At 45.4% G+C, this 17679-nt stretch overlaps 1 protein-coding gene across 4 annotated transcripts in view; it reads right to left on the bottom strand.

Moving 5' to 3' along the window:
- PRKAR1B (protein kinase cAMP-dependent type I regulatory subunit beta) overlaps window positions 1–17679 on the bottom strand; it is a 112265-nt gene that overhangs the window by 83420 nt on the left and 11166 nt on the right. For 3 of the 4 annotated variants that reach the window (XM_033166949.1, XM_033166948.1, XM_033166950.1), the window contains exons 3-4: window positions 4766–4936; window positions 2300–2391 (exon numbers count right to left, since the gene is read on the bottom strand). In XM_033166949.1, coding sequence (XP_033022840.1) covers window positions 2300–2391; window positions 4766–4936 — 263 coding nt within the window. Of the gene's footprint in view, window positions 1–2299; window positions 2392–4765; window positions 4937–10423; window positions 10664–17679 lie in introns of those variants that run through there. The other variant, XM_033166951.1, reaches the window with a different exon arrangement.

Raw genomic sequence — 17679 nt, 5'->3', positions numbered from 1 at the left:
GTGCTCTACCACTGAGCTATGCCACACTGTTCCGTGCAGGAAAAACTGTCCGGGGGGCGGGGGCTTACCGGTTTGGTTACCGGTTTGGTTACTGTGCAACTGAGTGGTTTTTGGTGCTCCAACCAAAGCTTTTTCGGCAACCAGGTGGCCAAACTATCCCTGGGCTTACCATCAGCCTTGGATCAGAGGAAAGGGCATGGATCTCAGAGCTATTGCCAGGACAATCCCCACTCACCCAAAGTTGGGAAGACAGCAAGCAACAATATAGAAGCCTACATGTAAACGTTCTCCAGAGGAGCAAACCAAAAGCTGTGGGGACGCTTATTTCCATCAGAAACATGAGGCAGATGGAAAGAGTAAAGCAACTTCTACTTTCCTCTTTCAGTGTTGCAGTCGCAATTGAAATCACTCTCTCTCTCCTGCACGTTACACAAAAATATAAACGCTTTCCATCTAGTTTGGCACCAATTTCATAGAGGAATGCTCCTTCTGTAATGTCACAGCATTGTACCATGCGGATTGGTTGTGGGTAAACTACTTATGCATCATTAAAAAGAGAGGAAAGCACATTGCTAAACAAAAAAGGGGCGGGCGGAAGATTTGTGGAGATCGGCATAAATCGTATGTATGCAAATTTGTATGTATAGGTGCAAATTTTAAAATACTCCCTAAAATATAAATAGGCTTCTTTCCCCTGAAATTGAAAATTGCATTCAGGTGGAGGACTTTCCTTTGTAAAGTAGAACACATCACGGTCCTCAAAGAATTGTAGAGTTGGAAGGGACCCCGAGGGGGTTCAGCCCCCTGCAATGCAGGAATCTCAGGTAGAGCATCCAGGACAGATGACCTACCAACCTGTGCTCAGAAACTTCCAGTGAAGGAGTCATTCATCGTCCATCAGTCCAGCTGCAAAAAAATGGGCTTGTCTACCTCCAAAGACATGACCCTAAGCACCTGAGGGCTGCCTGAGACATGGAATGCACAGACATGCAAATTATTTCCAGGAAGCACTCAGGTTGTGGCTGCCATCCATCCTTGCTACCAACCACTAAAATACTGCATAGCCCCACTTTAAAAAAAGAAAAAGCAAATGACAAAATCATCTGGAGTTACCAAATGCTTGAAGTATTCTGTTACGGGCAGTCTAAATATCCGCGCACAGCAGCTGACAGAACAGGGCATACCAGGCTCTTACAGCTGTTGTAGCTGATTCAAAGACCACCTTTGTTTCTGGAAACAAAGGACAAGGATAAGCCCAGCTGCCACCTCACAAGATGCAGCGCCGCTCAGGTCAAGGAACCTAGGCTGTAATCCATAACTTATTTAGTCCGGAAGCATTCCATTAAAGTTGACTGGGCTGCTCTGCAGCAAATGGGTTGTGGACTGCACCGTCTGCAAAGCTGAACTGAACCACGTCACTTACAGATGCATATAAACTGAACATTAAAACAGGAGACCCAGTGAATCTTTCTTCTGTAGGTGAGCCTGGCTTCCTCCTGCATCCACAACGTAAATGACATAGTAGTGATTTGAACCCACAACTGGGCTACAGCCATCCTTCCCCTTATGCAGGCTCTCATCACCATCATCACCATCATCATTATCATCATCAGTATTATTATTAGGCACTGAGTATACATTTAAAAATCCGCAAGTCACCTTATTTTTTTTTAAAAAAAGCACAATCAGTTTTAAAAGATTTGCAAAGGTTCTCCAGGGGTTAATGACTCTACAGGCCACAGCCAATCAGTGCTGTGCATGCCGGGTTTCTGTGGCAAACTCACTGAACAGGATGACATTGAATAGTGGCAGACCTTGGCGCCTCAAATTTCAGTGGCGCCCTGTGAAATTGCAAAATCTGGCGGCGGCTTCCTGCCCCACCCCCCACTGCCTCTCACCTTCCGATGGTTGTCGTAGTTGCAGTTCCTGCTGCAGTGCCCCAGAAGCTCCATGCCTGGTGCAACCGCACTGGGCTCTCTCTCTTAGATCCACCTTTGCACTGAGCTCAACCCAGAAGACAATTTGAATCAAATGCAGTGTCTGCTGTTCTGGAGAGGCCTCAATGGTCCAAGTAAGGTTATTGTCTGCACGTGACCATCTTACCCTTAAATGTCTACCCCTTGGTGGAAAGGAAAAGCACAAATTTAACAAATGGATAAGCGAAATAAACCGCTGCCCAACTGCTTGGCTAAATCCCAGCTTGATTATTTCCTTTCCTGTTGCCAATTCTAGATGGGCGCTCAGCTAGCGATGGATAGCCAAAACGTGAATAAGGTGAAATCAGAGGATCATATCCTACCTTCTCTCATTATCATCCAGGTGAGCAAAGAGCACGTTCTTGGAGATGGCCTTTGCCAGAGCAGTCATGGTTTTATAGTCCTTGGGAATAACCTAGGCAAGGAGGAGGAGAGACACACACAATAATTTAGGTTCAGTCAAACACCCCACCATGGATAATCTCACAATGAGGGATGCTGCTGAGTTTTAAATTCCTAATAATAATAATAATAACCTTTTTCTAAACAAGAATTAAGAAACATTAAAAAACAACACACCTAACCAATACAGTATAGCCATATATAACAGTGCATGATAACATCAAAGCCCAGATAAAGTCCTCATATTTCTGATGCACTTCACATCTCAAATGAGGATCAGATGCAATGATGAAAGCCCATGTTGTGCAGTGGTTAGAGGAGGGGAGTCTATAGTCCAAGGGCATCTAATCTGTGGCCCTCCAGATGCTGCTGAACTACAACTCCCACCATCCATGCTCTAACTAGGGCTGGTGGAAGTTGGATGGGGACCATATGTTGAGATTCTTGCATTGCAGAGTGTTGGGCTAAATGATCCTCAGGGCCCCTTCCAACTCTACAATTCTATGATTCTGTGATCTTACAAAAGAACCGGTTTGACCCCTTCAGCAGTCCCTCCAAACTTTCATCTTACAGATGTAAATTCACAGGCTTTGGGGGATCCAAAAGGCATCATCCAAACCACCCCCCTTCCCTTTCCTGTAACAATGTACCGAGGACTGAAGTGTGCATGTATTTTGTAAAATGAAGTTTGAGCCACATTTGAATCGAGAAGTTGGGAGCCCCTGGGCTAACCTGTGGCTTTCCTTATGACCTGGACTGTGCCAGCAAAGGGGCGGGGGGAAGCAGGAAAGAGAGAGGCATTATTACCCTGTAAGGAACATCAAATGGGGATATTAAGAACAGCTGACTAGGAAATAATTAAGCAGCTGGCAGTATCTTATAAAACATTACTTTTTGTAAATGCATCTTATGCAGTGAGATGCATTAATCATTTAACTCGCTGTCTCAAATACTGGGTGGCTGCCAGCACGGCTTTATTTAAACCTGGGAGAGAAGCCCAGGGAACTGTCTTGACATGAAGAAAAACAAGGATGAAGCGATTCAGGGCCCATTCGCACAATCGTTTCTGCAAAGGATGGCTGCCACTTGGGACATGAGAGACGGCTGGGTCGGTGATCTGTAGGAACTGGTATATTTTCTGCGCTCTGCCCTGATGAAATTGTTGAGCTGATCAGCAGCAGGCCTGGCTGAAACTACGTGCGTGCCAATATGGGCATGTGAAACCTCAGCATGGGCTCACTTAGCGATGTGAACAGCGTAATCATCTTGGGTCGCAGAGGAAAGGGGTAGAAGGCTCCATTCGTGCTCTAGCTATTCGTGCCATGCTGCTGTTCAATGGCGTTCTCTGGGCTTTTAGTTTCCATGCAGAGACAGGGAACCAAGTGTTGCTGAAAGCCCACCATACGTTTAAAGCAATCCTCCCAAACAATCCCTCTTCCCAGGGAACTCTGGGAACAGTAGCTCTGCAGGTAAGGTTAAGGTAAAGGACCCCTGGGTGGTTAAGTCCAGTCAAAGGCGACTATGGGGTTGTGGCGCTCATCTCGCTTTCAGGATGAGGGAGCCGGTGTTTGTCCACAGACAACTTTCCGGGTCATGTGGCCAGCATGACTAAACCGCCTCTGGCGCAATGGAATACAGTGACGGAAACCAGAGCGCACGGAAACGGCGTTCACCTTCCGGCCACAGCAGTACCTATTTATCTACTTGTACTGGTGTGCTTTGGAACTGCTAGGTTGGCAGAAGCTGGGACCGAGCAATGGCAGCTCAACCCGTTGGGGGGATTCAAACCACTGACCTTCTGATCGGCAAGCCCAAGAGGCTCAGTGGTTTAGACCACAGCGCCACCTGCATCTCTTCAGCTCTGTGGAGGGGAATAGGGGTCTCCTAACAACTCTCATAACAAACTACAATTCCCAGTATTCTTTATGTGGAAGCCATGACTGTTGAAGTACCATAGGAGTGATTTGATGGGTGCTGTGAATGGGACCCACGTTCCCCACAGAGAACTTGGTCACGTGTAGCTATTCCAGTAGGGTTGAATGTATTGCCCACCAGCTGAGGGGAGGTGACTGCAGCCTTTTTGCACTATGGCACTATGGCTATGTTGGTATATGAGGAATTTACATAGGCATTGCACGGGTTTGGACTAGATGACTCTTGGGGTCCCTTCTAACTCTATGGGTTCTATGGGCAGAGCAGAACACATGGCTCTGGAGATCGAGCTAACGGAGAAGTTCTAGTCTATTCCCAACTCAGCATCACTTTTGATTTCTGGATGGGTACGGTAGCTTAATGACGCAGCTTGGGGATGGGGGAATGTTGCTGTGTGCGCATCAATAAGCCATTTATAGCACTGATCTCAACAACAGGATCCCGCAGATCTTTACCTTCCTGACATAAGACACTGCATCTTCTTCCGTGTACACCTCTGCACTGACTCCACCCCTTCTGTGCCGCGCCTTGACCACCGGGTTTGGGGGCGGAGGAGAAATTTCGTCATCGTGGGAATCAGATTGTGAGTTGGATTTCTGCCAAGCCAGTATCTGTTTGCATTCTTCCTGCAAGGGAGAGAGAAAAGTGAGAAAAGTGTTCTCCTTCACAACTGCCAGCCCAAACCATTGAGCAGTTAACCCCACCAGTCGTCATCCCACATCGGAAACGGAGGGTATGTACAGTACTGTAAATATTTGCTCGTGTCCGACTCTTGGTACAAAAATGAGATTTGCAGTTTCGGAAGGACTTTCGGCATTAGGGCTTAATCCCCCAAGCACGGCTGTAAAACAAGCTCTGAATTTTTACAGAGCTGAGTTTCTATATAGGAGAGGGACACTGAATGGTCTCATTGGGGGGCTATTTCTTTGAACGGCAAAACTGAAAATTATCGTACGCATAACTGATAAATTTTACTGACAAACATTGTTTGGGGAAAGATTCAGAGCTGAAAAGAGGATTGTATGTGTGTGTGAGTAGGAATTATTCCTACAAACACCAAACAACTGCAGAATAGTAGACAGAGGCAATGTTTGATCATCCCAACATATCCATCCCCCTTCCACAATCACTAGGAAATTTAGAAACCTGGAAAGAAGGGTAGGGTGATAGAGCTCAGTCTTGCTTGGGATATATACCCTTTGATGGGAAAGTCATCACCCCTAATCCCAGATGATTGTGGGCTATCTATGGCTCCTCCACACTGAAAGAAGGACACTCTGCACATGCTTAAATGAATCCCTTGATTATTATCAGGGTAGCCAATGTGGTGTCCTCCAGATGGTGTTGGACTACAACTCCCATCATCCCCAGCCAATCCCATCATCCCCAGCCAATCACGGTCAAGGTTGACAAAGTTGTATCCCAACAACATTTGAAGAGCACCACATTGGCTTCCCCGATGAAAAGCATAATAATCACATTCGCCACCTCTCAATTTATATTTTCTAGGATTTCATACACACACACACACACACACGTCCCAGTCAAAGTCAATTAACATTGAGATCAAAATCCTCTGCTGGAAGCTGCAGCATATGGAAAGGGAGGTAAAGATTTTACAAAATCGTGGGCGGCCTGCCAATTATCAGGTGGAACGTTTCATAAAGTGCAAATAACCACCCAGTAAAGCAGACCCTCCAAGTGTCCCTATTTTCCAGGAACAGGCCTGGATTTACAGAAGCTGTCCCAGTTTCTGATTTGATCCTGGAATGTCTTGCTTTTCTTTAGGACGTCCCTATTTTCACTGCAGAAATGTTGGAGGGTATGGAGTTATGTCACCCCTGAGCCAAGGAGATAACTAACTATACAACCTTTAGAAGACACCTGAAGGCAGCCCTGTATAGGGAAGATTTTAAATGTTTAATGTTTTATATATGTTGGAAGCCACCCATAGTGGCTGGGGCAACACAATCAGATGAGCAGGGTATAAAGAAGAAGAAGAAGAAGAAGAAGAAGGAGGAGGAGGAGGAGGAGGAGGAGGAGGAGGAGGAGGACGACGACGACGTCCCTATTTTCACTGGAAAAATATTGGAGGGTATGCAATGGCACAAATGACAAAGCTACCCCCAATAGCTACTTAGCTTAAGACCACAGTGGCAGATTTGTGGTCTGCAAAGCCCTGTGTGCAGTCCTTTTGGAGGGCCCTATTCATCCACCTAAACAAAAATGATGGTGGAGATGAATTTACACTGACTGGCAGCGGTTCTCCAGAGTTTCAGGCAGGAGTATCTGCCAGTCCTAGCTGGAGATGCCAGGGATTGAAACTGGGAACTTCTGCATGCAATGCAGATGCTCTACCACTGAGCTACACTTGAGTCCAAGCCCCACAGTCCAACAACATCTGGAGGGCTATGGGTTCTTCACCCCTGTCTCAAAACAACTTGACTGATAGCTTTCCAGTGAAAAACCTCTCCAGACCCAAGCAGATTGCCCACCACCGTGTTCTGCCATGCCATACACTGGGCCAGAGTCCCTGTCGAGTCTGATCACCTCTAGTATTGCACTGACAAGACAATTTAGGAAGTGTGTCTACCAAATAGCAGGGTGCGGAGGAGGGAACAGCTCGGATCTCGGTGTCAGACATGTGGCTAATTACCATCTTAATCAGCTGGTTGTATTGACACAGGAAATGAGTTATGGTTAGCTCATCAGCTGTAGCATGAGGAAAAAAGAAAGAAAGGAGTGTGGTGTTCAAAACTGTCTCCTGATTTAATGGCTTCTTCCCAAAAGGCGTAAGAGCGGCGAGAAAAACAGGTGATTCATGGACCAGTCAGCAGGGATATCTGCAATAGTCTCAAAAAGATTATCTTTGAGCTAGGAACAATGCAGAAAAAAGGGCAAGGAGAGGCCGGGTCAACAGTAAAAGCAGTGGCATCCATATGTTGTTGAAAAACCATCAGTGCTGTCGGGGCCCAGGGTTGTGGGGCGTTGATGACCCACAACCGTTTCTGCAGCAGGGTCCCTGCAAGCATCCTAGAGCTACCCAATCAGCATGGAAAGGGAACCTTTTTATCCACTGCATGCTCCAAAGCCAAGCATTTACGGAAGCTGAAAGCACAGGGTGCTTCCGTTTCAAGAGAATGGTGTGCAAGTACTGTTAGCTACAATGGTACTTCACAGAAAATACAACTTAAGTCATTCCAGAAGGCGATATTGGGGCACTCCACATCACTTGCACATGCAGAGAAAACAGTAGATCTAACTCCAAGGCAAATACATGGAGGTCTACAATGATCACTGCAATGCATTCCTCATGGTATAAGATCATTGTATAAACTTAGAAAGTTGCATCATCTTAGAAGGGAGATGGCTGTGACCTTCATGAATGGACCGTGCACTTTTGAACTTGCCCCTCCACTACTGATTACAACTCCCACCATCCCGGAACTTTGGCCTTCCTGGCTGGGACTGATTGGAGTTGGGGTTCTTCGGAGCACCATATTGACTAACCGTGGACTAGGTCCTTTGGAGATTTCCATTTTAGGAGGTGAGGAAGAGAACTAAATTGCAGAGGTTTTTAGGAGTATGCATAGCATAGAGAATGAGGACAGAGAGGAGTTATCTTCCTCTCATTCTATCCGAACGCAAGATCACCCAGTGAAATTATTATTATTATTATTATTATTATTATTATTATTATTATTATTCCAGTTACAGGTAGGTAGCCGTGTTGGTCTGCCATAGTCAAAACAAAATAAAAAATTCCTTCCAGTAGCAACTTAGACGAGACCAACTAAGTTTGTTCTTGCTATGAGCTTTCGTGTGCATGTATCTGAAGAAGTGTGCATGCACACGAAAGCTCATACCAAGAACAAACTTAGTTGGTCTCTAAGGTGCTACTGGAAGGATTTTTATTTATTTATTATTTTGTTGTTGTTGTTATTATTATTATTATTATTATCTGTACACGACCCTATACTCCCATGTCTCAGGGCAGTTACAGCATAAAATCACTATATGAAATCACAAAATACATAATCAGCACAAAAACAACCCAGTAACCTTCCCCCTTCCAACACATTTTAAAATGGCTTTGGATATCAATCAGACCAAGGCTTGCTTAAAGAGGATCATTTTTGCCGGGCGCCTAAAGGTGTATAATGAAAGTGCCAGGCAAACCTCCTTGGAGAGAGAGCATTCCACAAATGGGGAGCCACTGCAGAAAAGGCCTGTTCTCGTCTTGCTACCCTCCACATCTCCCTTGGAAGAGATTCAGGACAGACCACAGTTGTTCACAAAATGAACTTATGGAATTTGATGCCACCAGTTATAGAATATTAAGAAGCCTGGAGCAAACATATGAAATTGATGCAACTGAACGAGTGATGCAACTGATGATCTTGGTTGATGAATGAGTGATTTGCTGTAGATACTTGTTATGCAAATTGTCACTAATTGGTTTTAAAATGTTTTTAATGTTGCAGTTTTAAATAGTATTGTGAAAGGTGTGTAAGAAATTCAATAATAAAAGAACCAAAGGTTTGCGTTCCGTTCAGCATCAGAACAAATTTGCTCCAAACCACAGAAACGTTTCCAGCCTCTTTTTGAGCTCAACTTTCTCAAAAGAGAGCTTTTAAACAGGCAAGTCTTGTTCATTCTCTGGAAACTCGTTGCCCTCCATAAACATTCCAGGAGATTCCTACTATCCCATCACCAGATGCATCCACACCACAAACTTCAGCTGGTATGGTACCTGTTTAACTGGCATGGCTTCCCTTAAATCCTAGGCATTGTAATTTGGTGAAGGTACCGAGAACAGTACTCTGTTTGCCGATGGTAAACTTCTCCGACAAAAATAATTTCCCAGATTAGAATGACTATTAAGCCAGTTTGAGCCTGTGGCATAGATATATACCTGAAACCATGACACACAAATCTGCCAGTATGGTTTACCGGTTATAGCACTGGATGAAATCCGGGGGAACTCAGATTCAAATATCTGCTCAGTCTACAAAGCTCACTGAGTAACTTGGACCAGTCACTACCTCTCACCTCAATAAACCCTCCGCAGGGTTGTTGTGAAGATAAAGTGGGGGGGGGGGAGTCAGGTACACTATATTTAGTTCCTTCCAGAAGAGGCAGCATATAAATATGACAAACAAACAAACAAACAACAACACAAAATGGCGCATAGCAACACCAGACTTTTAAAAAGAAAATTGTAGAAGAAAGACTGTACCTCTGTAGCGGCAGTAAATGATCGCTGACTAGCAAGATAGACCATAGAAACAGCAGACCGCAGCATACTAGAGTTAGTGGAAGGAAACTTTGGAGTCACCTGTTTCTGCTTCAGGAGGGGCCCATATGCATACCTGAGGCATTCCTCCCAAATGCCTGGATGCCACCTCATCCTCAAATGCCCCAAAGATAAAAGATTCCACAAGAGCTCACTTTCATAGAGGCTTCCCAATATTTTGCACTCTGCTGGCTCCGAACGGCTTGCCCATAAGCTCCTCGACAGCAGCACTGAGGATTCTGTGCTACCAAAAGGCAAAACTCATCTGTTCTGCATTTCAGAATTTGCACTTGCAAAAACACTGAGATAGCTGCTAGCATTAAGCTTTATATCGCTTTGGATTCACCACACCACAAATATTGCTAACACAAATCATCTCCGTTCCCCATATCTGATCCCCCCCCCCAAAAAAATGTTTTGGAGACTGATTTACAAAGCAACTCCCACTGCAAACAGGCTTTTTAACCCCTCCTCCTGCCAGTCCCAGGTCACTGTCTTGCCCCCTCTTTTTCTCAGCACCAAATCGCCCTGACCACAACTTTGCTTTCCTTCCCCCCACAACTTCTTTGGTGCATGGTAAACTTAACGGAGGGCCCCTTATTGGACTGCCTGTAAGAATGATGGAATCGGAAGGTTTTTAAATCAGAAAACCCCAATTTATAAGCCGAGTCCCAGAGGGCAGCACCTTGGAATGATAAAGTACAAAATCCAGCTGATGCACCAAGATTAACATTTATATACTTCTTCAAAAGGAGCCCTCCCACTTAGCTTGTTTTTTTTTTTTAAGAGACAGAGTAAATATAAAAATGCAAGTTACCATACGGTTCATTTGTTTAAAAAGAGATCTCTTCGCTACCAACTCCCTTTCTACGCAGTGAAGCAGCTAGCTTTTCCCATATGCTTCTCTTTGCCGGCCAGGTTCGAAAATCCATTACAGAACTCAAGCAAGGAAACTCTGGAAGACACGACAGCCAGGGCTAAGCTTTTAAAAAGTCATCGTCCACATATCCTGGGGTAAAACCCACACACGCACTCTCTCTCTCTCTCTCTCTCTCACACACACACACACAGTTGTAGCAAATCTTTTAAAGGAACGATCAACAAACCTTTCAAGAGGGGCCCTTTATGTATATCCATCTTCCGACGTAGCCTGCCATGAAGCCATCAACAGAAGTCACAAGTAAACACCTCGCCCGTCCTTTTATTTATTTATTAAAACTGTCATCATGGCAACAAGATCTCATGATGTACCAGAATGGCACGCATAATTCACAAGCGCAGAGATATTATGAGTTTGGTCACTCTCTCCTTGACTTCATGCTTGGTTTAAACACACACACACACACACAGAGAGAGAGACAAACACGCAGCCCCAGGGCTACAGAGAATAGAATGGGTCTTGTTGTACTCTTATTTCAGTGAAGGACTTAAGGAGAAAGAAAGGTTGGTCCAAGACATATTGCTGCCTGAGGCAGAGCAGCAAATGGTGTCTCGTGCTTCTCACCCACCCCCAGCCAAGATGCTTAGAACCAGTGGTGGGTGGTGGCCGTAGGGCGGAAGCCAGGGAGGTCAACACTAGGTGGCGCCAGAGCCAATGGACAGGCAGAGCCAACAACTTCTGGTTTTGTCGCCGTCTTCCTCCTCCTCCTCCCTGTTAGGTTCTACAAGGGCAACACTGAAAAGACGGAGGAGGTAGCTGATAGCCAATGCCACCCCTTGGGCTGGGTGTAGGCAAGAAGGCAGGCATATGGGAGCTGCTGGTGCTAATGAGGTTGTTGGGGGCAGTGCCCCATTTGCCCTAAAGGAGCAGCCTCCACAGCACAGTACCCAAGTTCAGTACTCAAGGTCAGTCAAGTGGCTTTGTTGTACCTCCACTATCAGAGGCAGTAGGCTTTTGAGTACTAATTGCTAGAAACCACAGGCTGGGAGAGCGCTGCTGTGTACAGATCATGCTTGCGAGCTTCCCGGGGGCATCTGGTTGGCCACTGTGAGAACAGGGCAGTGGACATTGGTCCATTTGGACTGATGCGGCACTGTCCCACCAATCTCAGTCTGCTCTCAGCCAGCCACCACCTTCCCATCTTCTTGATTCCAGCCATTCCAGAGAGTTGCACTACCTGTTGGCTTCCTCTTCCTTAATCTCAGTGTTGCTCTTGTAGAACTCAGGAGGGAGAAGGTCAGGAACAAAACTAGAATTAGCTCTGCCTATCATTGGCTCTGGCGCCACCTACTGTTGGACCTCCAGGCCTTCTGCCCCACCAGTCCCAGTGGGCACCCAGATGTTGGACTGATTGGGACACTGAGTCTTCTTAATTAGGCCAATGGGTGCATAAAATTGGGACAAAGGCTGTAAGATTGCTTACACTGTATCCTACTCCAGGTTTTTTGTTGTTTTTTTCAATTCTACAAAGCAAATCTCCTGACAGGTCCATGGGACTTGCTTATTTCAGCGATTCTTTATTTCCAAGAAAATAGCATTTTCTTCCTTGTCATTACATCTGTTGACCTGCTCCATCACCATCTAAGAGGTTTCAGCTTGTAAGTGCTAGACTCAAATTGACTATATGGATTTTTCCGGGAAGGGCTTCAAAAGCAAAAGCTAGCTATTAAATACCACCTAAGTGCTCTCCATTTGTTCTCTTCCACCTCTCACAGCATTCTGAAAAATAACAGCATGGAGCATGTTCCAAATAAATTATTCCACTCCTTTCTTTTCACCAGGATTGATCCTAAGAAACATCACCCAAGTTGCCCTGAAAACCATGGCATCTACAAAACGAAACGAAACTTCTAAAACTCTTTCCTGCTTGTCCTTGAAATGATCCACAGTGATCTGCATCGCTGTTGTTGCTAATTAATTATAGAGGCTGCAATCCCAGCCTCAGGTTTTTATCATTTAAAAAAAAGAGTATAAACAAGTACAGAAATACAAAATGCAGAAAAACAGTGGGCAAATCCAACTCTCTTAAAAATGCTTGTGAGAAACTGGAAACCCAAAAAATTGCTCACCTCTCCTCTAAAGGCAATCCATATATATTATACCAGCACAATTAAGCAGCAGATATGGGGAAAGCCCCAATGAATTCATTAGGAACGTAAGAAACTAAGTTTGACTATAAAGCGTACAGAGGTTTGTGAATCTGCTTCCCTGCATGCCACACTTTCATTCCCACCCACACCCAGTCCAGCTCCAAAAACATGTTCACCACTTTCTTTACCATGGGCTCATTGGATTTTCCTTGGACCTACATAGAACCCCTCCCTGTGCAATTACTTGATGCTCCTTGGACCTGCATAGAACCCATTGCTTCTCTTCCTGGTCTCCCTCTCGATGTTCCTCTGACCTGCCCAGAACCCTCCACTGTCTTCCTTCCAGTGTGGTGTAGTGGTTAAGAGCGGTAGACTCGTAATCTGGTGAACCAGGTTCGCATCTCCGCTTCTCCACATACAGCTGCTGGGTGACCTTGGGCTAGTCACACTTCTTTGAAGTCTCTCAGCCTCACTCACCTCACAGAGTGTTTGTTGTGGGGGGGGGTGAAGGGAAAGGAAAATGTTAGCCGCTTTGAGACTCCTTTGGGTAGTGATAAAGCGGGATATCAAATCCAAACTCTTCTTCTTCTTCTTCTTCTCCTCCATGCTTGCTTGGTGCTCCTTCTACCCACGTGAAACCCTCTTTTGATATCCTCCTTTTTCATACTTGTTCTTGGCTTGCCGAGACTTGGCATTTCCAATGAAGGAATAATATTTCAAAAAGAAGATAGAGAAGTATCAAACAAAGATTTTTTAAAAAAAATAATATGTATTAATTTTTGCTGCAGCATAGAACCCTTGTTGGCAACTAACTAATTAAACAAGGAACAAACCTTGATCTGAACAATGCACAGAGGCCAGCCATCACTGGATCTGCCACCAAATGCATTCCCAGGTGAGTTGAGACACTGATGTCCCTTCTCTCAACAACAGGGGCTATGGCACTCCCTGCCCCTGAGCAGGCACCTTTCAGGTTAGTCCAGGGATAGGAAATGGGTGGCCTTCCAGATGTTGATGTCATGAACCCTGTCTGGACAAAGAGTTGGAGGCTGCATGAGGAGTTGGGTCTGGGTAAGGGCTCAGAGCTGACTGTGGAAGACAGGGAGACTATTGTGCCTGAGGCAGTTGGACAGGGGAGGTTGCCTGAGCCTGAAGAACCAGATGCCTTCCACCACACATCACTAGTCGGCTAAAAGGTTATGGAACAAAGGAGGAGTCTTCAGGTCAGAGGGTTGGCCCTTAAGTTCTCTCAAGGTGTGGGGAGGAAGTCTGGAGCGAGAGGCATAAGAGGCCTCAGTCTGCTCCCCACCTTTGTTGGAGAAAGTTGCTTGCTTTCTGTGGGAAAAGAGGCATAAAGGGCATCTGGAGAAAGAGGTGGGCATAAAAGGCTTTTGTCTGCTCCCAACCATTGATGGAGCTGTCCATGGTCCAAAAACCTTCAGCCAGCTTTGCTTCTTTCTCCGTAGGCTTTGGAACTGGACCAGAACACAACTCCTATTTTCACTTGCCTCAGCTAGCATGGCCAATATTTAGGGACGATGTGATATTTATTCCAGAGACATCTGGAGGACCACTGTCCCCAGCCCGGGTATAATTCCATGCCCATTTCTCCAGAAGTAGTTTGTTTTATTTATTTCCAGTGTTTCCACTGTGCCTAGGCTGGCCTCTTAACCAACACCCAAAAGTGGATGTACATCACCAAAAAAGCACACAAAGGAGGACGCCAATTTGCACAGGATTTGTATATGATTACTTGTATGCACCGATGCAGATTTAGAAACAATTATTGTAAGTTATAAGAAATACAATACATTTTGCCATAGTGGTAAAGACTGACCAGCTGGCTTGTGCTGACTGTAAACAGGGGAGGAAGTACTCTCCCATCTTAGAGTTCTTTATCTTAAAATGAGCCTTGGACTGGAAAGCCCATCAAATGGAGAACCAGTCCTGCCATGCATGCTGTCTTGAACTGGCAGGACAATGGGAGAAGGAAGAGTATCCCAGTGAGGGATGCAGCTGTGACTGGGACCCACTGGAGCAAGCCGGGGATGGGAAAGGAGAGGTGGGGGTTTCAGAAAGTGCACATGGGATGACAGGTGCTGGCGAGGGGATGGGGGTCAGTGTGCAGGGACCAGAAGCGCAGGACCCCTACTCAAAGCCAGAGAGGCCCCCATCTCCATGAACAAGGTGGGCTCTGAGGCAGAGGGAGCAGTGGGAGGTATGGTTGGGGAGGCCGAGGCAGGCAAGGGCCCACAGCCCAGGTGGAGTAGGCTCGGAACAGGTGAGGATCACATGCCTTGTCAAGCCCAGATGCTGCAATCAACATGCAAGGTATAAACGGGAAGCAGAGCTGAGGTGCTGGTTCTGCTCAACTGACAATGATGATGAACCTCAGCTTGGATGCTCCAGCACCTACCTCTATGGGACTGTACTTCAGTTTTGGCTTTGGACTATGTTTTCTGACTGGTGGACTTTGGGCTTGGCTTACTTGGATTGACCCTGGACTATGTTTCCTGACTTTGGATTTGACATACTGTATACACCAGCAGGACTTGCCGCCAGGTAGGCTGGGGAGTTCAGGACACACTCAGGACTTCTTAGAATCATAGAGTTGGAAGAGACCACAAGGGCCATCCAGTCCAGCCCCCTGCCAAGCAGGAAACGCCATCAAAGCATTCCTGACAGATGGCTGTCAAGCCTCCGCTTAAAGACCTCCAAAGAAAGAGACTCCACACACTCCTTGGCAGCAAATTCCACTGTCGAACAGCTCTTACTGTCAGGAAGTTCTTCCTAATGTTGAGGTGGAATCTTCTTTCTTGTAGTTTGAATCCATTGCTCCGTGTCCGCTTCTCTGGAGCAGCAGAAAACAACCTTTCTCCCTCTTCTATATGACATCCTTTTATATCTTCTTCTTCTTCTTCTTCTTCTTCTTCTTCTTCTTCTTCTTCTTCTTCTTTTGTTTTCATTTTGTATTTTTTGTTGTAAACCACCCCAGATCTTCAGATGAAGGGTGTATATAAATGTTAATAATAATAATAATGCAAAACCAGCATCCTTTACAGCAGGGATGGGTAGTCTATGGTCCTTCAGATGTTGTTCAACTCCAACTCCCATCAGCCTAGCCAACTCTCAGGGATAAAGGGAGCTGTAGTCCAGCAAGGTCTGGAGACGCACAGGTTTCCTATCTCTGCTTCACGTGATAATAACAACCTCATGTCTCTCTTATGTTCCTCCAGCTCCACTTCTCCTCCCACAATAATCTTTCCCTTATAAGAACATGAGCTATTATCGAATCCTGTAAACTTTCCAAGAGAATCACCATTGCCCTTGGCAATCCAACCCTAAATGAACATAAAGACTCAAATGCTTGGGAAAGCGCTATATGTGAATTACGTTCTCTTTCAGGCAGGTGTTCTTGCCTTGTGAGGTCATGGAAGTCCTCACAAAGCTAAGGCACCCTTCTGCGCATGCTCCTGGTTGGCCACATTGGCCAGGAACAGGATTGGTTGTTTTCATATATTAACTTTCAGCTCATCATCAACAAACTGACTTTGTAACAAGCCTGTTGCTTCCAGAAGGATTACTCTGCGGTGGTTTGTGCAATATATTTGGGATTTATAACCAGGGCTGGCTTTTATTTTTTAATTTTCCTTAACTATAGCCACATTGCTCTGGTTCAAATGTCTTGTGCTGCATATTTCCAAATATCACAATGCCTGTGAAAGTATCTAATAATAATAATAATAATAATAATAATAATAATAATAATATTATTATTTCTACCTCGCCTAACTGGCTGGGTTTCCCCAGCCACTCTGGGCAGCTCCCAACAGAGGACTAAAAACAGAACAAAACTTCAAACATTAAAAACAGGGCTGCCTTCAGATGTCTTCTAAAAGTCAGATTTATTTACTTGACATCTGAAGGGAGGGCATTCCACAGGGCAGGCGCCACTACCGAGAAGGCCCTCTGCCTAGTTCCCTGTAACTTTGCTTCTCGCAGTGAGGGAACTGCAAGCTCGCACTCATTCCTGACTAGTGTTTTATTGTGGGTGTATTCTGCAAGATGCTATTGGCACAGTAATAGGGCATTCTTGATGAATTTCTCCTGCTTTAGTTTGCTCTGTGATGCTTCCCCAGTGCTGTCACATTGGCCCCCATCTACACAATACTGTGGTGGGTTGTTGTTGTTGTTTTGGCCCTTGCTTAAAACATTTGTGTTTGGGCAATACCAGGCATAGGCAAACTCAGCCCTCCAGATGTTTTGAGACTACAATTCCCATCATCCCTGACCACTGGTCCTGTTAGCTAGGGATGATGGGAGTTGTAGTCCTAAAACATCTGGAGGGCCAAGTTTGCCTATGCCTGGGCAGTACTATCCAGACACATAGATGTTTACATGTTTAAAACTCTCTTTAGTTGGTTGCTGGTTTTAATATTGTATTTAGACAGAGATATATATTGTTGTTGTTCAGTCGTTCAGTCGTGTCCGACTCTTCGTGACCCCATGGACCAGAGTACGCCAGGCACGCCTATCCTTCACTGCCTCCCGCAGTTTGGCCAAACTCATGTTAGTAGCTTCGAGAACACTGTCCAACCATCTCATCCTCTGTCGTCCCCTTCTCCTTGTGCCCTCCATCTTTCCCAACATCAGGGTCATTAGAGATATATATATATTTAGACAAATGCTTTTAACAACTTATTTTTAGCTGCTTTTGCTGGTAATTTTAATATTTCTTGTAAATCACTTAAAGGTATTGTTACAATCAAGCAGTGTATAAATTTTGTTGAACAAATGAATAAAACCAGGCCTTGCTTGCCTCTGAAATAATCCATTCACACATCTCATCAAGGTAAAATCTACTTAGCGAATATTCTTGCTCCATTTCTGCTTCCATCCTCACTTTCCTTCACAAGCAGTGACCTTCTCAAAGGCTCCATCCCCATTTTCTCTCGACTGCTTCACAATGTCGAGCACAAAGGAGGCACATTCCCCATCCTTCAAAGCCCATTTAGCCAAACAGAGCTGCCGTCATTCTGAAAC

The sequence above is a fragment of the Lacerta agilis genome, chromosome 13 (assembly GCF_009819535.1).
Source record: "Lacerta agilis isolate rLacAgi1 chromosome 13, rLacAgi1.pri, whole genome shotgun sequence".
Taxonomy (NCBI): domain Eukaryota; kingdom Metazoa; phylum Chordata; class Lepidosauria; order Squamata; family Lacertidae; genus Lacerta; species Lacerta agilis.
Note: the sequence above shows the minus strand (reverse complement) of the source record. Positions and strands in the feature narration are given on the sequence as shown.